Source organism: Mirounga leonina, unplaced genomic scaffold (assembly GCF_011800145.1).
Source record: "Mirounga leonina isolate KUSES-001 unplaced genomic scaffold, KU_Mleo_1.0 Mir_150, whole genome shotgun sequence".
NCBI lineage: Eukaryota > Metazoa > Chordata > Mammalia > Carnivora > Phocidae > Mirounga > Mirounga leonina.
The window spans coordinates 5,567,080-5,594,857 of NW_023270374.1; the positions used below are offsets into that span (position 1 = coordinate 5,567,080).

At 40.9% G+C, this 27,778-nt stretch overlaps 1 protein-coding gene across 1 annotated transcript in view; it reads right to left on the minus strand.

The window, feature by feature from the left end:
- CFAP61 (cilia and flagella associated protein 61) overlaps positions 1-27,778 on the minus strand; it is a 296,310-nt gene that overhangs the window by 180,352 nt on the left and 88,180 nt on the right. The window contains exons 9-11 of the mRNA XM_035006518.1: positions 26,743-26,921; positions 24,917-24,956; positions 22,137-22,276 (exon numbers count right to left, since the gene is read on the minus strand). Of these exons, the coding sequence (XP_034862409.1) occupies positions 22,137-22,276; positions 24,917-24,956; positions 26,743-26,921 (359 nt within the window). The remainder of the gene's footprint in view (positions 1-22,136; positions 22,277-24,916; positions 24,957-26,742; positions 26,922-27,778) is intronic.

Sequence of the window (27,778 nt, forward strand, 5' to 3'; positions counted from 1 at the left end):
AATCGTGCCACTTGCAACAACATGGATGGATCTTGAGGGTATTACGCTAAGGGAAATAAGTCAGACAGAGAAAGACAAATATTGTATGATTTCACTTACATGTGGAATCTAAAAACCAAAACAAAGAAACAAAACAAAACTCACAGATACAGAGAACTGAATAATTGCTGCCAGAGAGGAGGGGGTTAGGAATTGGTAAAATGGGTGAAGGGTGTCAAGAGGTACAAAGTTCCAGTTACAAAATAACAAAGCCATGGGCATGTAATGTACAGCATTATGACTATAGTCAGCAACACTGTAGTGCATATTTAAAAGCTGCCCAGAGAGTAAATCTTAAACGTTCTCATCACAAGAAAAAAAAAATGTAATTCTGCATGGTGATGGATGGTAACTAGACTTACTGTGGTGATCATTTCACAGTGCATGCAAAAGCTGAATCATTATGTGGTACACTTGAAACTAAGATAACGTTACATCAATCATACCTCAATAAAAAAAAGATGCTAGATATAAAAATTATAAGTAAATAGTTCAGCATCATGCTTTATTTCATATTTACTTCATATATAAAGCTGAATTCTTCCCCAAATGTTTAAAGTATGTTAAGAAGTTAAGAAATTATGGGGCACCTGGGTGGCTCATTCGGTTAAGAGTCTGCCTTCGGCTCAGGTCATGATCCCAGGGTCCTGGGATTGAGACCCGCATCGGGCTCCCTGCTCTGTGGGGAGCCTGCTTCTCCCTCTCCCTCTGCCTGTCACTCCCCCTGCTTGTGCGCTCTCTTTCTCTCTCTGTCACATAAATAAATAAAATCTTAAAAAAAAAAAAAAAAGAAGTTAAGAAATTACATTGAACCTGGGCTGGCTTCTCGAGTCTTAAAATTCTTAATAATTTAATCTCTGATTTTGCATTTTTACATGCAGTCAAGTAAGACAATAGAGCATGTCCAGGGGTTTGGAGCCACAGCTCATGCATGGTACCCACCTCCCACCATCACTCCATGGGTTCTCTCCCACCTGTTTCCTGCCACTGGTACCTTGGGCCCCATGGTGCCTCCCCATCCCTTCCCCATGATTGCTCTGGCCCTCTGCCAGAGGTGACAACTGGGTTGCATCAGTGGGGGGAGGACCATGTTCAGCCATTATGTTCTACCTTCATGAGGTCCTGGACATAGGCAGAGGGAAGGTCAAGGACCACATACATGCCCCATGGAGTCCCTAGTCAGAACAAACTAGTGGCCATCCCCACCCAGGGCAGGCAGTGCCATGGGGTGTTCAGCTGGCAGCTCAGTGTGGATCTCTTGCCTACTCCCAAATCCAGTATTTAGTGCAGAGGTTGCAAGCCATTGGAGAATGCCTATTTGCCTCGGATTGGAGTGGTAAGCCCATGGGAAGATGACTTCCTCATTTTACACTGGAGTCCCACATTGCCTATTATGCAGCTGGCCTTGCACTGAACACTCCCAGTCATTAGGGTGTTATTACTAAATAGGAGAGTGCTGTTCCTCCTACCATTAATGAAGTGAAATATTCTAACCTACTTAGCCTTCAATTATAGTGAATATCTTATGCTTAAATTTTAATGCATGCTTCCATACTATGAACAAAGTAGCATATTTGCAAAGAACAATCTACATCTATAATTAACTGGTATAAAGATGATCAATTAATATCACCTTAATAATATAAATGTTATGAGCAATTTTTAAGTGAAGGGTAAGAACTCTGTTCTGATATGGCCACCTTATGCCAAGATCTAATTCAGAAGGATTAAAGATCTAAATGGAAAAACAAGACCACAAAAATACTAGGAAAATACCCAAGGAAATTAAGAACATACGTCCACACAAAACCTTGTACTTGAATGTTCATAGCAGCATTGTTCACAATAGCCCCAAAGGTGGAAAGAACCCAAATGTCTATCAACTTCTGAATGGATAAACAAAATGTGGTCTATCCACAATGGAAGTATAATCCAGCCACAGAAAGAAACAAAGTACTGACACAGCCCACAACATGGAGGAACCTTGAAAATGTTATGCTGAGTGAAAGAAGCCACATCTCAAAGGCCATATATTGTATAATTCCATTTATATGAGATGTCTGGAATAGGCACATTTATAGAGATAGATTTGCTACACGGTCCAATATGGGAGCCGCAAGCCACACGTGGCTACTGAGCAATTAACAGGTGGCATCTCTGAATTGAGATGTGCTGCATGTGTAACATACCCACTGAATTCTGAAGACTTGATACAAAAAAAGAATGTAAAGTATCTTACTGATACTTTTTATAGCGATAACACGTCGAAACAATAATATGTTGGATATTAGGGGTTAAATAATAAATATTACAATTAATTGCACCCACTTTTTAATGTTTTAATTAGAACATTTAAAATTACATATGTGGCTCACCCTGTATTTCTTTTGGACAAGGCTGCTCTCTGTTGCCTAGTGTTTGACTCAGAGCAATTTTTCCATTGTTCCTTGCTTAACTTAGAAAGCCAAATGTAGGTTTATTCCACGGGTGACTTTTTCACCCAGGGCTTTGAGGCAAATGGCCAGTGTGGATATGATTGCTTACATATCAAATGCTAGGGATGGCAGCTTGTTTGTTTTGCCTTTACCTGGATGAGAGGACGGGGACCTGTGGCCAAGAGACAGAAAATACAAATGTGGCAATAGTTACACAGCCTCATTTCTTTTATACTGCAATTGACAGGAGCATCCAGAAAAAGTAAAAAATGATTAGATTCTCAATTTAAATATATTCCTTAAAAATCTATTATTAAAGTGCCTTTATTGAGAATGGTTCATTCAGTTATCAGAACTACTGATTAAACAGCTGCTGAATGCCTGGTGTGTTCTGGGTGTTGGAGATCCATCAGGGAACAAGACAGGCCACAATTCCTGCCTTTATGGAGCTGATCTTCTGTTGGTTCCAGAACCATCTTCCGAGAAATAATTTTGAAATTCCTTAAAGTTTTAAATGATATATATGAGGTTAGAAATGGACCAGGAGTTGTGGAGAACTCAGCCTATGTTTCAGTTACAGAAAACCCTTTGAAAAATAAAACAACTTCAAAACAAACTTGTAAGGATGCTTAGTATTTTATTCTCAATATGCGTGATCCTTAACTAAAATGAAATTATCTTAAAATATATATGGATGTCCTACACACACACACACACGCACATGCACACACCAAAAGGGGATTATATTATTGTTGAATTAGGGAGCAGCTATCTTTATTTCTTGCCATATTTTCAGATAAATCTAAAGATTAAGAAAATTCAGGGCACCTGGGTGGCTTAGTTGGTTAAGCGACTGCCTTTGGCTCGGGTCATGATCCCAGGGTCCTGGGATCGAGCCCCACATCGGGCTCCCTGCTCTGCAGGAAGCCTGCTTCTCCCTCTCCCACTCCCCCTGCTTGTGTTCCCTCTCTTGCTGTCTCTCTCCCTCTCTCTCTGTCAAATAAATAAATAAATAAATATATTTTTTAATAAAAAGAAAATTCATTGAGGGTTTATAAAATGATACCAAGACCTTCTGTGGAATGAGCTTTTAATGGGCTAAATAAATATCCAAAAAGACAAAGTCTATGTTTATGTTTACATGTCAGAATTAGGCCCAGTGGGACTGCAAAAGATGGTGGATCCACCGGAGGTATATAAATGTGGGCCTACTTTCACCTCTTCACAAGTCTCAAACAAGGAGTTTCTGATCTTCATTTTTTCATTATCACCTTTATGCTAGGCCCCTTCCTTCTGTCTCATGGTGTATAACCAGGAAGGAGAACTCCTACCTCCCTCCACCTGTTCTGCATGTCATCTTGCCCAGCCTTCCTGGAAGTGAACTTATATTCAATAACCAGGATAGTTTATTCTTTTGCTAAGGTTTGGGCCTGGTTTTAAGGCCACCTTGAATCAGAGAGACAGATCAGCTGGGGTTCTCCTTATCCATTCACATGGCTTCCTCCATCCAGTCTCCTGAGGGAGTCCTGCATGGGGCTATCTTGTTTCTTAACCCTTCCCCATAGGCCTTCAAGCTCCCAAGTCACCTCTCTCTTACACTTTCTCTCTCTGATGTACCTTAATGCCCAAACCCATGATTCCCTGGGAAATATCACCTCTCCATGAAGAAATGGTGAAGCCCCTGCCTACTGGTTCCTTCTTGGGTCTTCAAAGTTTGGCAGCCCTGGGCCTGTTTCCCAGTGAGTTTTTCTTCTTGTCCCATTTTTGGCAGACTCTGATCTCAAAGATCAGAATTTATAGTACTTAATTAGACTGTACACATAACAAAATAGAAAATCATATATAAAAGTAGAAGGAAAAAGATTTAACAGTTAATTTTTCAACCTCAAATTGAATGAATGGTTTTAGACACCTACAGGAGTATTTGTGCATGGATGGAGCCTTGCAGAATATACAGCAACTTTATGATGCCAGTAAATGAAATCAAAATGACAGAAAAAAAGTAAATTGAGTTTTTCTGAAATCCAAAGGAGTAATCTATGTAACAGAAACATAAAACAACTTGACAGTCATCAGTATTTCAGTTTAAACCAACCAATCAACAAAACAAAACAATAACCACAAAATAAAGTTTTCTGTTAGGTTCTATTCAAGGAAGCTGATTAAAAGCACCAGGACTGATATCACTAAAACACTGTTGATGATACATGGGCCCGAAACAGTGACATGCTAGAAGAAATGACAACCAGGCACAAAAGAGTCACCCATAGAGAAGCAAATAAAAGAAAAATGCTGAGGTGATGAATCATTTAAAAGTCAACCATCTAGAGACATTTTCATTTATGAGCAAAGTTGACAATTAGTGGTATGATTTATTTTAGCAGTAAATACTTTTTCATAGAAAATAATTTCTAGTACAATAAATAAGTTTGAAACATATTCCCCCAAATTAAAAATGGCAAATTTCAGAAAAACATGGTTTGGAAGGGCAGGAAGATGGAATGAGTGGCAAGTTCATCCAACTGTGTCCACCACTCATGAATAAACAAGAGGAAGAAAAAGCCTGTATGAAGGCTAAGAATGGGCAAGCACGAGCAAAAGCAGAAAATCATTTATACCATATTCTAATCTCATATTACATTTGGAAACCTCCTAGAAATCACTATATCAAGTAAGAAGTGTTAAAAAGCATTTAGTGTATATACATTTAAAGGAAAGTTAACATAAATATTATGTTCTCTTTTCAAAGTCAAAAGTGAAATGATAGGGAACCTTGGCATGGAATTTGTTGACAGAAGAGGTAAGCACCGCTAACAATTGAATGAATGATTTGTTCCAGGGCTCACCAGCATGGCCAGAGGGCAGATGACAGACACAAATATAATTTCCCAAGGGAAGAACGAGATTGGGTGGGAGACCAGAACATGAGGTCATGAAATTTAAAGTAACCAAACTTCAGAGCAAGAACAATCCATCCCAAATGTCAAGAGAAGTGAAGCAAAAAATGGAAGGACACGACATACTCTAAAACCATGGTATAAAAAGAGTAGGTGTTGAGGACCTGTGCCCACATGGCTCCGCCCTCACCTCATTCCCCAAGAGGCCTTACCTCCACACCCCAGAGCCCAGCGAGTCTTCTTTCCCTGATCTCTGTTATTCTGCGCATTCACTCTTATCACTTAGACACTGTGTATTTTCTCTCTTCCCTTTATGTATGTCTTTCTCCTCTAACTAGAATGCAGGCCCCATGAGGGCGAGGATTTTTGTCTGTTTGAGTCCCTTCTGCTTGCCCGGAACCTGGAATGGGGGCTGGCACCCACTGCACAGTCCACATGAGGTAATGGATGAATGGAGGAGGAGTGCTGGGGCCTCTGGGAAAGCAAGCGCTTGCCTGCAGCCAGCTTCCTCCTTCTCTGCAGCGTGCTGGGGTGTTGGCCCAGAACTGCAGCACCCATTCTGCCAATGGGATGGAAGCCAGCTTCGGGCTGGAGCTGACACCAGGAAAAGCAGAATGGAAAAGGGGAAGAAATCCAAACCCCAGAGATTCAAACCCTAAAGCCCGGCCTGTCTGCAGGCCTCCCAGTTACCTGAGCCAATAAATGCCCTATGCCTGAAGCCATTTTGAGTTGGGTTTTCTTTCATTTCCAGCTGAAAGCATTCCCACTGATCATCTATGTTTTGAAATCTGAAAAGATGGTTTTAGGAAAACTCAGGTTAAGGGGAGGGTGTGTATGAAAAGACAAGAATTAGAAAGAGAGAAGAGAAATGAACATTACTTGGTGTAAGTAGACAAAAATCCCTAAGACTGTCATAGTTCATGTATTCTTATAAGACCTAGCCCAAGGGTCTATTTACGCAATACGAAAAGGCCTCCAAACCTCAACAGAACCAGAAATTACCAGATAACAAAAGGTTTAAAGTTGATGTGGCTTACATGGTTCTAGAAAATCTGAATCTGGAGAGGAGAAAGAATCACTATCCTTTCCTACAAATGATATACAGGGATCCTCCACTTCATTTTTGCTAACAGAAAGAAATCTGAAGATCTGCACTTTTTTACAAAGAAAGCCATTATCAGACTAATGTTGGTCTTTCAGGAAAGTGAAGTGGAGGTAATGGGAACTTCCAGAAAGCAGGGGATACTCTCCATTTCCCAGATGCAGTTTTGGTGTATGAGATGTTTCATAGGAACAATTTACTTTTGGATCGTGGGGGAAGCTGTACTGATAGAAAACAGAAGTGCCGAGGGGGCGGAGCAAGATGGCGGAGGAGTAGGAGACCTGGATTTCGTCTCCTCTCAGGAATTCAGCTGGATAGGGATCAAACCATTCTGAACACCTACAAACTCAACAGGAGATCGAAGAAAAGAAGAGCAACAACTCTCTGAACAGAAAAGCAACCACTTTCTGGAAGGTAGGACATGCGGAGAAGTGAATCCGAGGCGATATTCGGGAGGATAGACGGCGGGGGAGGGGCCTCCGTCGGCCGCTTCTGGCAAGTGATAGAACCATGGAGCACAAAATCGGAACTTTTAGAAGTCGGCTCCGCTGAGGGACGTCACTCCGGTGGCTAAGCGGGGGGTGGAACCCTCCAGGACAGTGTGGTCTCAGGACCCTCGGGGTCACAGAAAGACCGGGGGTGCCTGAGTGTGGCAGAGCTCCCAGGTAATGGAGCAGGGAAGCCGGCTGCAGAGGTGGAGCCCAGGCGTGGGCTCTCAGCTCGGGGTTGCCATAAACCGTGATCCGCGGCCCAGTCGGGCCCCTGCTCCTCCAGCAGGGACCCAACAAGCAGCAGATCCGGGGAGACTCACCTTCCTCCCCCGGGAGGAGCCACGCGGGAGTGCACCGCAGGGATCTGCTGGGTTTGGAGACTCCACCCGGGGTCGGGTGCCAGAGATAGAAACGCGCAGTCATAGGCCGGGCGAGCACGGAGTGCGGCCGGAGACCGAGGAGACGGGAGTGACTGACGGCTTTTCTCTGGGGGCTCACTGAGGAGTGGGGCCCCGAGTTCTCGGCTCCTCCGGAGCGGAAATTGGGAGGCCGCCATTTTCACGCTCCGCCTCCAAAGCTGTACGGAAAGCTCGCAGGGAACAAAAGCCCCAGAGAGCAAACCCGAGCAGATTACTTAGCCAGGAGGGGGCAAGGGCGGGGCAATTCCGCCTCCGGCAGAGACATTTGGAAACCACGGCAACAGGCCCCTCCCCAGAAGATCAGCGAGAACAGCCAGCCAAGACCAAGTTTACCGATCAATGAGAACGGCAGAACTCCAGCGCTAGGGGAATCCAGCGCACATAGAATTCATGGCTTTTTTTTACCATGATTCTTTAGTCTTTCAAAGTTAATTTTTTTTAACTGTCTTTTTGTCTTTTTATTTCTTTTTGAATTTTTCTTTTTCCCTTTTTCAACCAACATCTTATCAATCCCTTTTTTTAAAAAAAACATTTTTATTTTTCATTTTTAGAGTCATATTCTATCCCTTCATAGTAGTTACCCATATTTTTGGCTTATATATAAGTTGTTCTCTCTTTGAAATTTTGAGATAGTTTCTTCTAACAGATTAAAATATACCCTAAATCTCTAGTATATGGTGTTTTCTATTCCCCTGCCTGATCACATCCTCTCCCTTTTTTTTCTTTTTCTTTTTTCTTTTTTTAAATCCTCTTCTTTCTTTTTTCAAACAACTTATTATCAATTCCTTTTATAAAATTTTTTTATAATTTCCATTTTTACAGTCATATTGCATCCCTTCATCATATCAATCCTTATTTTTGTACATATATAAGTTTTTCTTTCTTTAAAATTTTGGGAGGCACTTTCTTCTAAAAGACCAAAATACACCCCAAATCTAGGTGTGGCACTGATCTATATACCATATAGTTCATATTTGATCACATTCTGGTTTTTCTTTTGTTGTTGTTGTTTTGTTTTGTTTGTTTTTGTTTTTATCTTTATTTTTTTCTTTTTTTTCTTTTTCTTTTTTCTCTCTTTCCCTTTCTTATCCCACTGCTTCAGGTCTTTTCTGATTTGCTTAAAGTATATTTTCTGGGGACGTGGTTACTCTGCTAGCATTTTGTTCTCTCATTAATCTGTTCTCCTCTGCACAAAATGACGAGACGGAAAAAATCACCTCAACAAAAAGAACAAGAGGTAGTACCGACTGCCAGGGACCTACTCAATACGGACATTAGTACAATGTCAGATCTAGAGTTCAGAATCATCACTTTAAAGATACTAGCTGGGCTTGAAAAAAATATGGAAGTTATTAGAGAAACTCTTTCTGGAGAAGTAAAAGAGCTAAAATCCAACCAAGTAGAAATCAAAAAGGCTATTAATGAGGTGCAATCAAAAATGGGGGCGCTAAGTGCTAGAATAAATGAGGCAGAAGAGAGAATCAGTAATATAGAAGATGAAATGATGGAAAATAAAGAAGTTGAGAAAAAGAGAGATAAACAACTACTGGATCACGAGGGCAGAATTCGAGAGATAAGCGATACCATAAGACGAAACAACATTAGAATAATTGGGATCCCAGAAGAAGAAGAAAGAGAGAGAGGGCCAGAAGGTATAATGGAGCAAATTATAGCAGAGAACTTCCCTAATTTGGGGAAAGAAACAGGCATGAAAATCCAAGAAGCACAGAGAACCCCTCTCAAAATCAATAAAAATAGGTCAACTCCCCGACATCTAATAGTAAAACTTACGGGTCTCACAGACAAAGAGAAAATCCTGAAAGCAGCTCGGGAGAAGAGATATGTAACCTACAAGGGTAGAAACATTAGATTGGCAACAGACCTATCCACAGAGACCTGGCAGGCCAGAAAGGACTGGCAGGATATATTCAGAGCACTAAATGAGAAAAATATGCAGCGAAGAATACTCTCTATCCAGCTAGGTTGTCATTGAAAATTGAAGGAGAGATAAAAAGCTTCCAGGACAAACAAAAACTAAAGGAATTTGCAAACACAAAACCAGCCCTACAAGAAATCTTGAAAGGGGTCCTCTAAGCAAAGAGAGAGCCTAAAAGCAACATAGACCAGAAAGGAACACAGACAATATACGGTAACAGTCACCTTACAGGCAATACAATGGCACTAAATTCCTATCTTTCAATAGTTACCCTGAATGTAAATGGGCTCAATGCCCCAATCAAAAGACACAGGCTAACAGACTGGATTAAAAAACAAGAACCATCGATATGCTGTCTGCAAGAGACTCGTTTTAGAACCAAAGACACCCCCAGATTGAAAGTGAGGGGGTGGAAAACCATTTACCATGCTAATGGACACCAAAAGAAAGCTGGTGTGGCAATGCTTATATCAGACAAATTAGATTTTAAACCAAAGACTGTAATAAGAGATGAGGAAGGACCCTATATCACACTTAAAGGATCTATCCAACAAGAAGATCTAACAATTGTAAATATATATGCCCCTAACATGGGAGCAGCCAATTATATAAGGCAATTAATAACAAAAGCAAAGAAACACATCGACAACAATACAATAATAGTGGGGGACTTAAACATCCCCCTCACTGAAATGGACAGATCGTCTAAGCAAAAGATCAACAAGGAAATAAAGACTTTAAATGACACACTGGACCAAATGGACTTCACAGACATATTCAGAACATTTCACCCCAAAGCAACGGAATACACATTCTTCTCTAGTGCCCATGGAACATTCCACAGAATAGATCACATCCTAGGTCATAAATCAGGTATCAACCAGTACCAAAAGATTGGGATCATTCCCTGCCTATTTTCAGACCACAATGCTTTGAAACTAGAACTCAATCACAAGAGGAAAGTCGGAAAGAACTCAAATACATGGAGGCTAAAGAGCATCCTACTGAAGAATGAATAGGTGAACCAGGAAATTAAAGAAGAATTAAAAAAATACATGGAAACCAATGAAAATGAAAACACAACTATTCAAAATCTTTGGGATGCAGCAAAGGCAGTCCTAAGAGGAAAGTATATAGCAATACAAGCCTTTCTCAAGAAACAAGAAAGGTCTCAAGTACACAACCTAACCCTACACCTAAAGGAGCTGGAGAAAGAACAGCAAATAAAGCCTAAACCCAGCAAGAGAAGAGAAATCATAAAGATCAGAGCAGAAATCAATGAAATAGAAACTAAAAGAACAGTAGAACAGATCAACAAAACTAGGAGCTGGTTCTTTGAAAGAATTAACAAGATTGATAAACCCCTGGCCAGACTTATCAAAAAGAGAAGAGAAATGACCCAAATCAACAAAATCATGAATGAAAGAGGAGAGATCACAACCAACACCAAAGAAATACAAACAATTATAAGAACATATTATGAGCAACTCTATGGCAGCAAATTAGATAACCTGGAAGAGATGGATGCATTCCTAGAGATGTATCAGCTACCAAAACTGAACCAGGATGAAATAGAAAACTTGAACAGACCTATAACCACTAAGGAAATTGAAGCAGTCATCAAAAATCTCCCTACAAACAAAAGCCCAGGGCCAGATGGCTTCCCAGAGGAATTCTACCAAACCTTTCAAGAAGAATTAATACCTATTCTTCTGAAACTGTTCCAAAAAATAGAAACAGAAGGAAAACTTCCAAACTCATTTTATGAGGCCAGCATTACCTTGATCCCAAAACCAGACAAAGACCCCATCAAAAAGGAGAATTACAGACCAATATCCCTGATGAACATAGATGCAAAAATTCTCACCAAAATACTAGCCAATAGGATCCAACAGTACATTAAAAGGATTATTCACCGTGACCAAGTGGGATTTATCCCTGGGCTGCAAGGTTGGTTCAACATCCGCAAATCAATCAATGTGATACAATACATTAACAAAAGAAAGAACAAGAATCATATGATCCTCTCAATAGATGCAGAAAAAGCTTTTGACAAAGTACAGCATCCTTTCTTGATCAAAACTCTTCAGAGTATAGGGATAGAGGGTACATACCTCAATATCATAAAAGCCATCTATGAAAAACATACAGCAAATATTATTCTCAATGGGGAAAAACTGAGAGCTTTGCCCCTAAGGTCAGGAACGCGGCAGGGATGTCCACTATCACCACTGCTATTCAACATAGTATTAGAAGTCCTAGCCACAGCAATGAGACAACAAAAAGAAATCAAAGGCATCCAAATTGGCAAAGAAGAAGTCAAACTCTCACTCTTTGCAGATGATATGATACTTTATGTGGAAAACCCAAAAGACTCCACCCCAAAACTGCTAGAACTCATACAGGAATTCAGTAAAGTGGCAGGATATAAAATCAATGCACAGAAGTCAGTGGCATTCCTATACACCAACAACAAGACAGAAGAAAGAGAAATTAAAGAGTCGATCCCATTTACAACTGCACCCAAAACCATAAGATACCTAGGAATAAATCTAACCAAAGAGACAAAGGATCTGTACTCAGAAAACTATAAAATACTCATGAAGGAAATTGAGGAAGACACAAAGAAATGGAAAAACGTTCCATGCTCATCGATTGGAAGAACAAATATTGTGAAGATGTCAATGCTACCTAGAGCAATCTACACATTCAATGCAATCCCCATCAAAATACCATCCACTTTTTTCAAAGAAATGGAACAAATAATCCTAAAATTTGTATGGAACCAGAAAAGACCCCGAATAGCCAGAGGAATATTGAAAAAGAAAAGCAAAGCCGGCGGCATCACAATTCCGGACTTCAAGCTCTATTACAAAGCTGTCATCATCAAGACAGCATGGTACTGGCACAAAAACAGACACATAGATCAATGGAACAGAATAGAGAGCCCAGAAATGGACCCTCAACTCTATGGTCAACTAATCTTCGACAAAGCAGGAAAGAATGTCCAATGGAACAAAGACAGTCTCTTCAACAAATGGTGTTGGGAAAATTGGACAGCCACATGCAGAAGAATGAAACTGGACCATTTCCTTACACCACACACAAAAATAGACTCCAAATGGTTGAAAGACCTCAATGTGAGACAGGAGTCCATCCAAATCCTAAAGGAGAACACAGGCAGCAACCTCTTTGACCTCAGTCGAAACAACTTCTTCCTAGAAACATCGCCAAAGGCAAGGGAAGCAAGGGCAAAAATGAACTATTGGGACTTCATCAAGATAAAAAGCTTTTGCAAAGCAAAGGAAACAGTCAACAAAACTAAAAGACAACCGACAGAATGGGAGAAGATATTTGCAAATGACATATCAGATAAAGGGCTAGTATCCAAAATCTATAAAGAACTCATCAAACTCAACACCCAAAGAACAAAGAATCCAATCAAGAAATGGGCAGAAGACATGAACATTTTTCCAAAGAAGACATCCAAATGGCCAACAGACACATGAAAAAGTGCTCAATATCGCTCAGCATCAGGGAAATCCAAATCAAAACCTCAATGAGATACCATCTCACACCAGTCAGAATGGCTAAAATGAACAAGTCAGGAAACGACAGATGTTGGCGGGGATGCGGAGAAAGGGGAACCCTCCTACACTGTTGGTGGGAATGCAAGCTGGTGCAGCCACTCTGGAAAACTGTATGGAGGTTCCTCAAAAAGTTGAAAATAGAGCTACCATATGATCCAGCAATTGCACTACTGGGTATTTATCCCAAAGATACAAACATAGGGATCCGAAGGGGTACGTGCACCCCGATGTTTATAGCAGCAATGTCCACAATAGCCAAACTGTGGAAAGAGCCAAGATGTCCATCGACAGATGAATGGATAAAGAAGAAGTGGTCTATATATACAATGGAATATTATGCAGCCATCAAAAGGAATGAGATCTTGCCATTTGCAACCACGTGGATGGAACTGGAGGGTATTATGTTGAGTGAAATAAGTCAAACAGAGAAAGACATGTATCATATGATCTCACTGATATGAGGAATTCTTAATCGCAGGAAACAAACTGAGTGTTGTTGGAGTGGGGGGTGGGGTGGGAGGGATGGGGTGACTGGGTGATGGACACTGGGGAGGGTGTGTGCTCTGGTAAGCGCTGTGAATTGTGCAAGACTGTTGAATCTCAGATCTGTACCTCTGAAACAAATAATGCAATATATGTTAAGAAAAAAAAGAAGAAGAAGAAGGTAGCGGGAGGGGAAGAATGAAGCGGGGGAAATCGGAGGGGTAGACGAACCATGAGAGACGATAGACTCTGAAAAACAAACTGAGGGTTCTAGAGGGGAGGGGGGTGGGAGGATGGGTTAGCCTGGTGGTGGGTATTGAGGAGGGCACATTCTGCATGGAGCACTGGGTGTTGTGCACAAACAATGAATCATGGAACACTTCATCTAAAACTAATGATGTAATGTATGGGGAGTAACATAAGAATAAAATTTAAAAAAAAAAACAAAAAACAGAAGTGCCTCCAGCACTTCTCAAACTTTAATGTGCATAAAAACCAAGTGGTGCGCTTGTTAACAACACAGAGTCCCAGGCAAACCCAGTCAGGAGGCCTGGGGCAGGGCCTGAGATTCTGCATTTGAGCAAGTTCTCGAGGGCTGCTGCTGCTGACCCGTGGACCATGCCTGGAGTAGAACTGAACAGCATATGAAATACCGAGTTCTCCTGGAGTAAATGCAGGTAAATTTGAGAGGGAAGCCACGTGCCGCAGGGGAGGAGGTGAGGGAAGATGCTAGATGCCATGTCCATGCCAGCCACCCACATATGGTCTTCCTTGACAACAGGGACAAACACACCCTTTTAAGTCCTTACTTACTAAAAGCCCAGTGTGCCTGTCACAGGTAAGAGGGACACGTTCCTGCCCTCCTGGCTGAGATGCAGGTGTCAATGCGTGGGAGCGACTACGAAAACATCCTGGAACCTTGAGAAAATACTCTGGGGACACAGGGGCAGAAAAGGGAGGCCCTGTCAAGGCAGTGTCGCCTCAGGAAAACTGACGCCAGGGGTCAATGAGAGGTGACCGCTGGACTTCTGGGAGGTCACTCCCACACTCACATCTCTGAACTTCATTTTGGAAGATATGAAATTCCTCCGAACTCCTTCTTTAACACCAATCATGTTTTAAAAATCCAAATATCTCTGGGATGGAAGAGTGTGAGTTCGTCTTTCCTTCACATTTTTGTACAAACACCTTCAGGTCAGCTGGCCTCCTTCTCAGCCAGCCAAACTCAGCTGCCTGAAGGGGCTACAGGTTTGTTTGTTTGTTTCTTAAGATTTTATTTATTTATTTGAGAGAGAAAGAGCGCACAAGCAGGGGGAGCAGCAGAGGGAGAAGCAGGTTCCCCGCTGAGCAGGGAGCCCAATGCGGGACTCCATCTCAGTACCCTGGGATCATGACCTGAGGTGAAGGCAGACTCTTAACCTACTGAGCCACCCAGGTGTCCCTACAGGTTTTTTTTTTTTAATACATTCACCTGTTGAAGGACATCCTGGTTGCTTTCAGGTTTTGTGTTTTTAAAGTAAGCTCTAGGCCCAGCATAGGACTTGAACTCACAACCCTAAGATCAAGAGTCACACGCTCTACTGACTAAGTCAGCCACTTGCCCCGAGTACAGGGTTTTTAAAAAAGAGCAGAGGGATAGGGATGCCTGGGTGGCTAAGTCAGTTAAGCATCCGACTCTTGATTTCAGCTGATTTCGACCTGATTTCAGCAGGTCATGATCTCAGGGTCATGGGATGGAGCCCCGCATCAGGCTCTGCACTCAGCATGGAATCTGATTAAGATTCTCTCTCTCCCTTTGCCCCTCCCTGCCCCACCCACTTGCCTGCCCGCACGTGCCCGCACGTGCCTACACGTGTTTGCACACGCTCTTTCTCTAAAAAAAATAAATAAAAAATAATAACAATTAAAAAAATTTAAAAAGCAGAGGGAAGAAGGCAGTTCTCGAGGTCATATTCCCTGTAGAAGCTGAGCAGTCCTGACAGGCAAAACTACCGCATCTAACATTAAATGTGTGATTTCTCTAAAAAGCTCTTTGTGCTTACAATTTAGTTAAAGTAAAGAATTAAAGAAAAGACCTAAGTGGCTAAAATCAATAACACAAAAAACAACAGGAGTTGGCAAGGATGTGGAGAAAGGGAAACCGTCTTATGCTGTTGGTGGGAATGCAAACCAGTGCAGCTACTGTGGAAAACAGTATGGAGGTGCCTCAAAAAATTAAAAATAAACCTACCCTACAACCCAGTAATTGCACTACTGGGCATTTACCTAAAGAATACAAAAACACTAATTCAAAGAGATACATGCACCCTGATGTTTATACTAGTATTATTTACAATCGCCAAACTTGGAAGAAACCCAAGTGTCCATCAACTAATGAATGGATAAAGAAGATGTGGTATACAATAGAATATTACTCAGCCATAAAAAAGAATGAAATCTTGCCATTGGCAACAACATGGATGGAGCCAGAGAGTATAACTGTAAGCAAAACAAGTCAGTAAGAGAAAGACAAATACCGTATGATTTCACTCATGTGGAATTTAAGAAACAAATGAGGAAAGGAAAAAAAGAGAGAGAGAAACAAACCAAGAAACAGACTCTTAACTATAGAGAACATGCTGATGGTTACCAGAGGGGAGGTGGGGGAGGGGGAAAATAGTTGATGGGGATTAAGGAGTGCACTTGTGATGAGCACCGGGTGATGTATGACGTGTTGAATCACTATATTGTACACCTGAAACTAATATGACGCTATATGTTAACTATTTGGAATTACAGTTAAAATTAAAAAATAAAAATAAACGATCTAAGCTTTCTCTAGAAAACAGTGGCCTGCTGCCATGTCCACAAAAGGGACATGGTGGTGGTGACACACATGTGGGTTTTGAGGGATTTCTTCCCCACACAAGCAGGAGCAGGTTCTTACACGAAAAGGGGTATGGGAACCAGAAGAACAGCAGAAAGGAGCTACATGCATGGACAAGCTGAGAAGAGGTGCAGAGTGGTAGCTGGTTGGCCACAAAACTCCCAGAGGAACAGAGGAAGGTTCTTGATGAGGGCTCAGATGGAAACAGTGACAAAAGATCATGTTCTTCTAAGGGTGCAAAAACTACCTTGGCATGTGAGACTTTAATTTTCCAGAAAGGAAACCAGATGTACATGATTTGCCCCAACTTTATACGTGAGTGATAAAAAAAAAATGAAGCTGAGGTATGCCTGGGTGGCTCAGTCAGTTAAGCGTCTGCCTTCAGCTCAGGTCATGATCCCAGAGTCCTGGGATCGAGTCCCGCATCGGGCTCCTTGCTCAACAGGAGTCTGCTTCTCCCTCTGCCTGCCACTCCCCCTGCTTGTGCTCTCCTCTCTCTCTCTCTGAAAAATAAATGAAATTTTTTAAAAAATGAAGCTGATACTGCAAATGGGAACAAAGTATAAGGAGAAACAAGGGCCTTGCTGCAACCAGGACTAATTTCCAGACAAGTGTTGAAAATCTCATTATTTAAAAAAAAATAAATTTAATTTTTAATAAAAGCAAAATAAGTCATAGTAAACAGAGAGAGAGAGAAGAATAGGAATTAAGTAATGAAGCCACTAAGAACAAGGCCACTACTCCAGCCAGACCCATGACCCATTCCTGATCCCAAGTCATCTGGTTGCTCTCCATTTCCAGTGTGTATTTATTCATAAAGAGAATCCCAGGTCATAAGAAAATGTCACCAACACACTCTACTTAATAATGCAGACAGTGTAAAATACATTTTAATAAAAGTTCTACTTGAGTCATAATAAAAATTTTAAATATCAGTATATATAAAAATAACTAGATTTTCTCTGATAGATGTAATGCATACCCATGATTTTGTAAAAATCAAACCAAAATGAACATCCCAATTTAAAAATGCATAAAAGATCTGAACAGATATGTTACCAAAGTAGACATACAAATGGCAAACAGCATATGAAAAGATGCTCAATACCATACATCATTATGGAATTACAAATCAAATCAACAAGATAACACTACACACCTATTAGAATGGCAGAAATTCAAGACACTGACAGTACCAATGCTGGTGGAGATGTGGAGCAACAGGAACTCTCATTCTTTGCTGGTGGGATTGCAGAATGGTACAGCCACTTTGGAAGACAGTTTGGAGGTTTATATAAAACTAAACACTCTTGGGTACCTGGGTGGCTCAGTCGGTTAAATGTCTGCTTTCGGCTCAGGTCATGATCCCAGGGTCCTGGGATCGAGTCCCGCATCAGGCTCCCTGCTCAGCGGAGAGCCTGCTTCTTCCTCTCCCTCTCCCTCTGTGTGTGCTCTCTCTCTCTCTCAAATAAATAAATAAAATCTTTAAAAAAGAAAAAAACAAGACAAAAAACTAAACACTCGTACCATATGACCCAAACTTGTGCTCCTTGGTATATACTCAAATGAGCTGAAAACTTACACCCACACAAAAACCTGCACACAAATGCTTATAGAAGCTTTATTCATAATTGCCATTAAAAATAACCAAGATGCTTTTCAATGAGTGGACAGATAAATAAATTATGCTACACCCAGACAATGGAATATTACTCAGCGCCAAAAAGAAATGAACTATCAAGCCATAGAGGAACTTTAAAATGTGTATTACTAAGTGAAAAAGGTCAATCTGTAAAGGCTACATACTGTATGATTCCAACTATAGAACATCTAGAAAAGGCAAAACTGGAGACAAAACTTTAAAAAAGATCAGTGGTTACCAGGGGTTGTGGGGAAGGAGAGAGGGACAAAAGAGGTAGAGCACAGAGGATTTTTAGAATCTACTCTGTAGGATACTAAAATAGTGGATCCATGTCTTTATGCATTTGTATAAACCCACAAAATGCAAAACAGAAAGACTAAACCCCCGATGAGTCGATATAGGTTCATCAATGGTAACAAATGGCATAACTCTGCTGTGGGATGTAAACTGAGGGAGAGTCTGTGGGTGGGAGGGGGGACAGAGGTAAGTAGAAACCCCTGTACTTTCTTCTCAGTGTTGCTATAAACCTAAAACTGCTCCAAAAAGTTCATTAATGAAACAAAATCAAAGCACTGATAAACATAAAGCTAAAATAAGTTGCCAGCTATACCCCCCCTTCTCCTCAGGTTAATAAAGTCCTGTGTACCCAAGGTTAATAAAGTTAATAAAGCCCTGTGTACCTTTCTAGAACTTCTATATATATGCAAGATAAAAACTAGATGTGATGTGTCTACAGTATCCTCTCCCCCCTTCTTTTTAATAACAGAACCAACTTTGGGCACACACCAACCTATCAGTGACATACCCTCTGCTATGCAACCAACTTCCTGACCACAGACTATGCACAGAAGTGATGTAAGTTCCATAAAAGGGAAGTGCTTCTTCATTTCTCTTCCTACCCTTCTCCATGGGCTGAAATGTGGCCACGCTCTGAGCCAGCTCGAAGCATGAGAAGGAAAAGAGCCCACTCTGGCCGTAGTCTAGAAATTTTGTGTGCCATGGACCCCTCTGGCAGTCTGGTGATGCTAGGGCCCCTGCTCAGACTAATGTTTTTAAATGTGTAAAATAAAAGACAATGAATTTTATTGAAATAGAGTTACAAAATGTTTAAAAATGTGTGTTTTAGTAATATCTATGCCTCCTAATTAATGCATTAAGTAATAAATTCTGGTTAGAATAAATTTAGGGAAATTTCAAAGTAGGATGAGCATACATATTTTGAGACATCTGGAACAACTGTAACATGATATGAAAATATCCATGATTTCTACTGGTTACAAAGTCGTGGCTTCGGGAACACTTCTGAGGCATGTTGCCTCCATTCACAGTGGAAGCACATGCTAAATTTCAATTAGAGCTTAGTAAAATAAAGATGGAGTTTTTCTTTCCATCCAAATCCACAGACCCCTGACTCATTATGCAGATGTTAGGTAAACACCCTTACTCTACCAGATGAAGAAGCAGTAAGAGAAGGAATTTTGGTCCCTGCACAACTTCATGGGGAAAATGCTGCTCTTCCCCTCACGTTGGCACTACCGTATGATAGAGGTGGAATTTCTATCTGACTCAAGCCACTGTGTTTTGGGGTCTTTCTGTTGCAGTGGCTTCACCTGAAAACACAGTAAAGAGAAGCAATATATGAAGTGGTGATGTGTTGACTCTGGAAGCTAACTGCCTTAGTTCTTTTTTTTTTTAGAGAGAGAGAGAGAGAGAGAGACATAGAGCCTGTGAGAGCAGGGTGGAGAGGGGCAAAGGGAGAAGGAGAGAAAAATCTCAAGCCGACTCTGCACTGAGCAGGGAGCCCCATGCAGGGCTCAACACCAGGACCCTGAGATCATGACCTGAGCTGAAATTAAGAGCTGGACACTTAACCGACTGAGCCACCCAGGCGCCCCTAACTGCCTTAGTTCTAATACGAGCTCTGCCACATCCTGCTGAGTCACTTTGAACTAATTACCTAACCTCTCTGAGTCTCAGTTTCCTTACCTATAAGATGGGGATAATTATAATGGTACCTAGCTAATAAGGTCACTGCACGTATTGATACAGGGAAAGTGATTAAGAAAGTGACCAAAATGCTATAAACCTTCCATACATGTAAGCTATCAGTGCTATTGCTATTACTGTTTGACTACTTGCTTTTCTCACCACCCTAGACATCATTCCATAGATCTGTTTCTATTTTTTCAAAATCTGTATAGTAATGTTCTGAATGAATATGCCAAAATACATTTAGCCAGCCCCCAAACATAAAGTGATCATTCAGGATGTTTCTCAAAGTTTCATTTAAAACGCTAATATATCAATTATAGAGAAAGCTCTCTGAAACTACTCCACCAATCCATTTGTCGTAAGATTTTGAGTAATTTTACTGAGGTCTCATTTACATTCTATAAAATGCACCCATTTTAAATGCAGTTTGATGAACTCCATGATATCTTGTAAGAATAAGACTGCATGTATAAGACCTTAGCTTAAAAAAGGTAAATTATAGAAAACGCGAAGTATTGATATTATTCCTATCACACATATACTGTTCATTTTCTATTGATCAAGATGGTCCTGTCCTGAAACAGAGCTGTAGGGAGAAGCTCAACTGCCCGTTTCTTCAGCGATGGCCCCAGATTTGTGTCTGGCAATGCACCCTTCCAACACCTGAGCTCTGGGAACAGCCCTAAATGATGCCAACCAACAGCCTCTGGTCCAGTGATGGGTCAGCACAGGACACAATCTGAGTCAATGAGAGGCAAATAGACTTTTGTGTTGGGGCTTCTGAAAAGAAGCATACCCATCACTCTTTTCCCATAGGACTTGAAGTGATAAAAGGTCTAAAGCTATCTCAGCCATCCTGCAACCACAGAAGCAGCACTGGGCTAAGAAGGGTCAACCTGGAAGAGACAGACCAAATAGGACTAACTAAACCCTCTATGAAACCAGCATCGCCATTGATTGGATGGATGGATTCTTCACTTGACTGGATTCTTCACTTGACTCTATGTGGTAAAAAATTCTCCAGTTACTTAAGCCAATTGGATGGGTTTCTACTACTTGCCCGCACAAGAATCCTAGGCAGTACACAAGCTGGGTGTAGAATTCCAAATTTTAGGCAATATAAAGAAGGGAATTAAAAATCATCCCAGATATTCCTAGTACCGCCCAAGGGCAACCGTTGACCCCCTCTAGCGTTGCAGGCCAGGTTCCCTGTGGGAGGCAGCCTCACACAGAGCTCTACAGGCTAGGATTTATTGTGGTGAGCTCTTAGGATCCTCCACCCCTGTAAGGAGGGGCAAACTTGGGCAAAGCCCTTCTCTTCAGTCTGGCGCAATCTCTTTCAAGAGGGACCCAGCTTCAAGCTGTTGGTGCTCACACATCCCACAGTTAGAAAGTGAGTTCTTTAGTCCTGAACAAGAAGGGTTGGGTGGCATAGCATAGTATCACATCAGCATGTCCCCCTTTACTCCAGTTTATTCATGTTTTTTCTTTCTTTAGAGATTTAGGTCATATTTAAATGCTGTTTTATATACTGGTATGAGCCTGGCATTACATTCTGAGCATTTTCCATTCATTAAAAATTCTTTAAATGAATTGCAAACAGAGTTATAATTCCTTCATACTTATACTTCATATAAGTATTTAAACATTCTCCTATTATTAGGCATTTAGAGTATTTCCAATATCTTTAATCCTTATATATAAATTTTTGTTTGCATCTCTGCAACCAGTTTTTAGGATATATTTCTAGGAGTGGAATTAAAGAATTGAAGGATATGAACCACTGCAGCATTCTGGACAAATTGTCCTTGGAAATTCTCATGTCAATTACATTCTGACCACTGCTACATTGTTTCATTAGAACTGAATGCTTCTCTATTTTAGATCTTGTCTTATCTGGGTTTCCTTTCCCCTGATGAATAAGTTTGAAGATTTTTAAATATCCATTATTTTTTGTTTGTTTGTTTTTCTTCATATGCAAACAGTCTGGCCATTTTATTTTTTTGGTCAGTTTTTCTATTTTGGTATCAAATGGTCTTTTATTGACAATAAAATGTCTGACTGGACAGGTAACTCTTAATGACTTTTTCCCTAACCAATAGGTTAAAATCACTTGATCAGGCCCTCCACCAGTAAAACAATTTTTAAAAGAAATCATTAAGTTAAAATGGTACCAAGCTCCTTCTTCCATTCTCTTTGGTTAATTTCATGGACTGTCTTTTGGCCAAACATATGCCCACTTACTTGAGCAATCCAGCCCGATGGAAGACATAGAGATCCTGCTCCAGCGTACAGTTGTGGAAGGGGACAATCTTCACGAAGTTCTGGATGAGGGCAAACTCAGGGGTAAGGTGCGGCAGAGAAATGATGCAGAAGTTCTTGTCCTAACAGGATTGGTGATCAGGACACACAGGAAAAGAATCAGAAACCATTCATCACTAAACAAATTCCTGCTGTAAAACAGTACAGAAAATAGGGGTAAAATGTGTAAAGGACAGGGTATTCAAGTTCAGCTTTCCTATAATTTGGAAAGTAATCATATGAAATTCAAGAGGATAAGGAACTGCAGGCATACTGAGAAAATCTCTGCAAGTCTGGCTGAAACCTAAATAAATGCATATTGTAAACCACGGGACCCATTTGCATAGCTCTTTTGTGGAAGTCAGTTTTGAGAGTAAGGTCCTTTGTGCTGGTAAATTCGCTTGCACCCTGGAGGCAATGAGGCAGCACCGGCGTCAGCCCTAGGCTTGCTAAGTGATAGAGCACCAGCCCCGGGCCCCCTCCTCTGAGATGAGGGTTGGTGATCCGGGCCTCTTCTTCTTTAAAATCCTGTATTATACATGAATGGACGTCTGTATTCTATCATGACGTGATCCCATTCAGGTGAACAGATCTAAGGATGTGTTTAACCTGGGAAGTGTGTTTAGTTAGCAGGCATAGGAGGATCCAGATGTCCTCAGAACTGCCACTTACCCCTGAGATCTGCACTGCCCACTATGGGAACCAGCAGCCATGTCCAGACACTGGGCATTTGGGAATGTGGCTAGTGTGACTGGAGAACTGAGTTTTTAATTTTATTTCATTTTAAATAATTTAATTAAATTAAAAAACTGATACTCAATTCAGTTATTGGAAAAGCTTTATGTATGTTGGAACAACTTGGGTATATGAATCTACTTATGCAACTGTCAATCTTACGAAATCTAAATGCAGATGAAGTATTTCTGATGAAAATGTAGTGTTTGTATTGAAATGTGCCACAGGTGTAATAATATATTTTAGATTTCAAACACTGGGGAAACGACTGTAAATATCTCAATAGTTTTTCATACTGATTACATGTGAAAATGATTAAATTTGGGGCATATTCAGTTAAATAAAATATATTATTAAAATTGATTTCACCTGCATCTTTTTTGCTTTTTTTTTAATGTGGCTGCTAGAATATTTAGATTACTTATGTGGCTCGAATTTGTTGTCTATTGGACAGAGCTGTCCTAGACCATCTGTGTTCCATACATCCCACTTGACCCTCTGCCAGGTGCCTGCGGGAGTGGCCTGCTCCTCCCAGAGCTAATTTGTCCCTTTGGGATCTCGCCTCCTCCTGAACCCTGTGAAGGCATTACTTGTGGTAATCCAAAACCCTGGGGACGTTTGTGCAAACCAAAGGAGTGAATCATTGTTTGACCTTATCTTCCTTCTTTCTAGCAAAATAACACAGCTCCTTTTGGGGAACTTGAAAGTCAAGTTGTTGAAATACTCAAGCTGAAAATAAGGAATGGGTGCCAAGTCTCAGTGGGCTTCCTCTGGGAGGAGGAGACTATAATGAATTGCTTTGACTTAGATTTGAAGGATTTAAGGATGAATTATAAAGTATTTTGTTCCTCTCTCTGCATATCCTGAAATAAAATAGAATTAAACCATAAAAATGTCTTTTACCTTTTTAAAACCAGCATGGTTTTGTAATGTTGAAGATCTGCCTTTACATGGACTTCAAAGTAGGAGTGAATTTAAATGTAGGGAAATTACTTTGGGGCATCTCTGAGGGAAACTGGCTTTGTAAAGCCTACCTTAGGATAATCTACATTGCTTTATGAGCTTCAAAATGCCTTAAAATTAATCCCAAAAATGTTACGAGAAATATGGATAACATTACTACAAGGCTTCATTATATTAACAAAATGAGGAAATACAACCTATGATCACATAATCTTCAGGAAACATAATTAAACCATATTTGGTTTTTGCCTCAGTAGAAAGAGTATCAGGAAAAATAAGACAATAGATATTTTTCTTGTAATTAGCCAACTGAAGAAGTCTAGTTATTGACTTGCTTTAAGTGATAGGCAAGGCAGGGAAAACATCTTTATAAAAATCCATTTTTTCCTTAGTCATCTTCCTTCCCCACTTTGTTCCCTCCAATAAAGTGAGAAATTGATTAGAATCTCTATCCCTTGACAACAATGATCCAAAAATGAAGGCAGAGGATAGGAATGGAGGATGTCGTTTGCACTGGTCTGTTTGCCTGAGGCCCATCCACCAAACCTGTCGTAGTGGGTTGAGTGCTTACCCCACGTCAGGCACTGTGTCAGGTGACGCCAACCAGAAAATCAGCCATAAATTCCTACTTTCCTACTCCCAGAAAAGCAATCTAATGGTTTCAGAATTCTCTGAGCCAATGTAAGCTATAAAGTAATATGGCTGTCTAATCCACTTTTGTGTCGTTTCTGAAATTTTCATGTACTACCAGCATTCTATTAATGATTTGATTCTAACAAAACGCCGTGAAAGCTATCCTTAAAAGAAATTAGACGTTGAAAGGGAACTATTAGAACCAGCAATGACAATATTTTGAAAAGTTCATGATATGTCATTCAACCTTATTTTCAGAACATGGAAGCAATTCAAACCTCAACATTCATAGCGATGTATGTGCTTGGACAGTGAATATGGCATTTTACCTTTCTACAACTTTTTTAGCTTACAAAACCAATTATATTACTCAAAATTCAGCATGTACTTACAGGAAAAAGACTGAAGACGAAATTCATAAAGTCTAGTGACCTGTAAACAAGACAGTAAGCATTGTCACCGATCTGTAAGCAAATGCAGCGTCAGTATGTATTTAAAGAGATTTATGGCTCTCTTCCTGTCAAGCAGTGGTGGCCAACCACTAGTCAGAATTCAAGTCTAGCTGAACATTAATCAAGTTGCAGAAAGTCGTAAGCTTCATATTTCATTAATAAAGTATTTTTCTATAACTAAAGACATTATTATAGCAATTAACAACCTGTGCATTCAAAGAGGCTCAGTAGTCATTCTGTGACATAATCCCTCCCTTTTTTGTTAGAGCTGTCAGAGAGACGTGGGTATATTATAAGCAATTCTGATCTTTTTCTCTTTTACATGCAAAAGATTTTCTGACCACCTGTGGTTGTAGAGTCACAGGCAAACCATAATGGATCATCAAATTTCTGTCTGAAAATTCAAAAGTCACATTCTAAGCACAATCATATCTGAATGCAGAGGGGAAAATAAATATACACAACTAATCTAAAAGGGCTTATAGGCTTTTTAGATGTCTACAATATAAGTAAAATAAAGATTTCCCTTTTCAACTCCTAAGATTTCCCAAGAAATTGAAAACTTAAGGGGAAAAAAGTACAAGTAAAACATGATTCTAAGTGAGATTGAGAGACTGGGAGCATGTTTAAATACATTCTCTAAGAAGGAAATGTCCAGCAGCATTCTTGGTCATCTAAAGGATACTCTGAATCTTCCGGTCTATCAAAATGAGCCAATCTTCTCCTCTTCCAGATTGTTCTGTGAATAAAATGGTGGAGTTGGTGGGAATTCCAAAGGAGATGTGGAATCTAGGCATTGAGGTCAAAGGTCCACTTCCAGACTATAGATGGCAGCAAGCACTGAACACATGGGGATAGGAAGTGGGGTGAATGAGTGGTCTGGTGGGTACCCAGGCTTTGTCTGGCACCATGCCTCCTCCTTCTAGCAACTTCCCTGGATTGTTGTTCGGTGTCCTACTAGCCCCACTCAGATTACACATGGGTAAGGCTCCAGCCCCAAATTTGGGTGGGGGGAGCATGAGGCAAAGGACTAAGCTGTCATCATGTCCTGGTCTGGCCCATCCATCAGCTCAGGAATGAGCACACAGTCTGATCAGGCCTGATGGGGCTTTAGCTAGAAAGCCAGGCTCAAAGTCCTCCTCACTAGCTTCTGGTACAGAGCCTGAGCCCACTGTCCATTTCTTTGGCCCCAAGAAGGGACACTCCCCTGAGAAAGGAGCCAGCAGCAGGGAACCAGAGGCAGGAGGCAGAGAGAGAAACTTGGAACTTGATGGGGCTATCTTGAATCAATCCACATTGAAAATCAATCCCACCAGTGGACTTATCCTTTGTGATATGAGGCAATTATTCCATTTTTTAAAAGCCAGTTTGGGTTGGATTTTCTATACTTGCAACCAAAAGACTCCAGACAAGCGATCACCTAAATCCAAAGCTCCCCCCAAATGCAAACTTTAGAGAAAGGAGAGCAGCATGTGGTTACAGAAGTGATGATTTTCCAGATCTCCAACTGTTACACAGGTGAGCCAAAACCTGGGCAGTCCCGTTCTGTGGCCCTTGCCCAAATTTTATGGACTGAAACCTCTGGGACTGGGGCCCAGAAATCTATGCTTAAAAAAACAAAACAAAACAAAACAAAACAAAACAAAAACAAAAAGCGGGATTAGGATGTGAGGCCAGGTTTGGAAACCAAGAGCTCTATAAGATTAAAATGTGAGGCCACCAATGCCGTAAGAAAAGTCTTACCATGATAGACAACCAGTACTTGCCTTGCTTCGTATTTCTCCTCAATACAAAAGAGCTGAATACAAAAAGCAGCTGAGGCTCCCTTGTAGATGGGGCGGAAGTCGCTGGTCTCCTCGGGCATCGAAATGGATGCCAAGCTCAAACAGCTGACACAGCCATCTCTATCACCCATAGTGGACTGCTGACTGAGGTTTTCTATGTCCTAAGCAAGGAGACAGGAGGAACCAAGCAGGAATCCTATTCATTTTCTGCAATTTAATGGGCTAGTGGTTGCATCATCTCTACATTATACGATCTCTCTAGGACAGATGTGACAGTCTCACCTGAAACAAATCGTCCTGAGCCAGGCCTAGTTTTAATGAGATGTTCTTAATGAGATATTCAAGATTTATAAAGGGATTGAAAGAAGTCCTTACGTGAAGGTCAGAAAACGAATGGTTTCCGTTGGTCTTTCACATAGGATCCATATTTCAACTGCAACGCTGGGGAGGAGTTAAGAGTGTGGTAGTACTATATACCTATCAATTCCATAAGCAAAATACCTCTGCCTCCCAAAGTGTTTTCACTGTGATTTTGTGCTACAAGAATTTTTGGGTCTTGGGACTGTCGGGCGGTTTGGTGGTGAGGTGGAGCCCAGGGAGGTCCAATGGGCAGGAGCCACCTGGAAAGTTAGTGTTAGACCTTCCAGGCTCATTTTAGGGGCGTCTAAGAAGGTGTTATAGCTTAGAGGAAAACGATTCATTCTGAGATCCTTCTCAGAGTTCTTTTAAATCAAAGTAATGCATCAAACATTAAAATAATATCAGCACTAAAACCTTATAAAGAAAATCAGGAGTCCCCTGTCCCTTCAATTCCTCTTCCCATTGGCTAGCCCTTTCAACTTTCTCATTTCTTTGGTATTTACCCCCATGTCTCTGAATATGTGTTCAATCTCTTGGAGACTGTGATAGGCAGAACAGTGGCCCCCCAAACTGTACATGGCCCAATCCCCAGGACCTGTGCATTTTACAGAGCAAGAGGGACTCTGCAGAGGTCATTAAGTGAAGATTTTAAGACAAG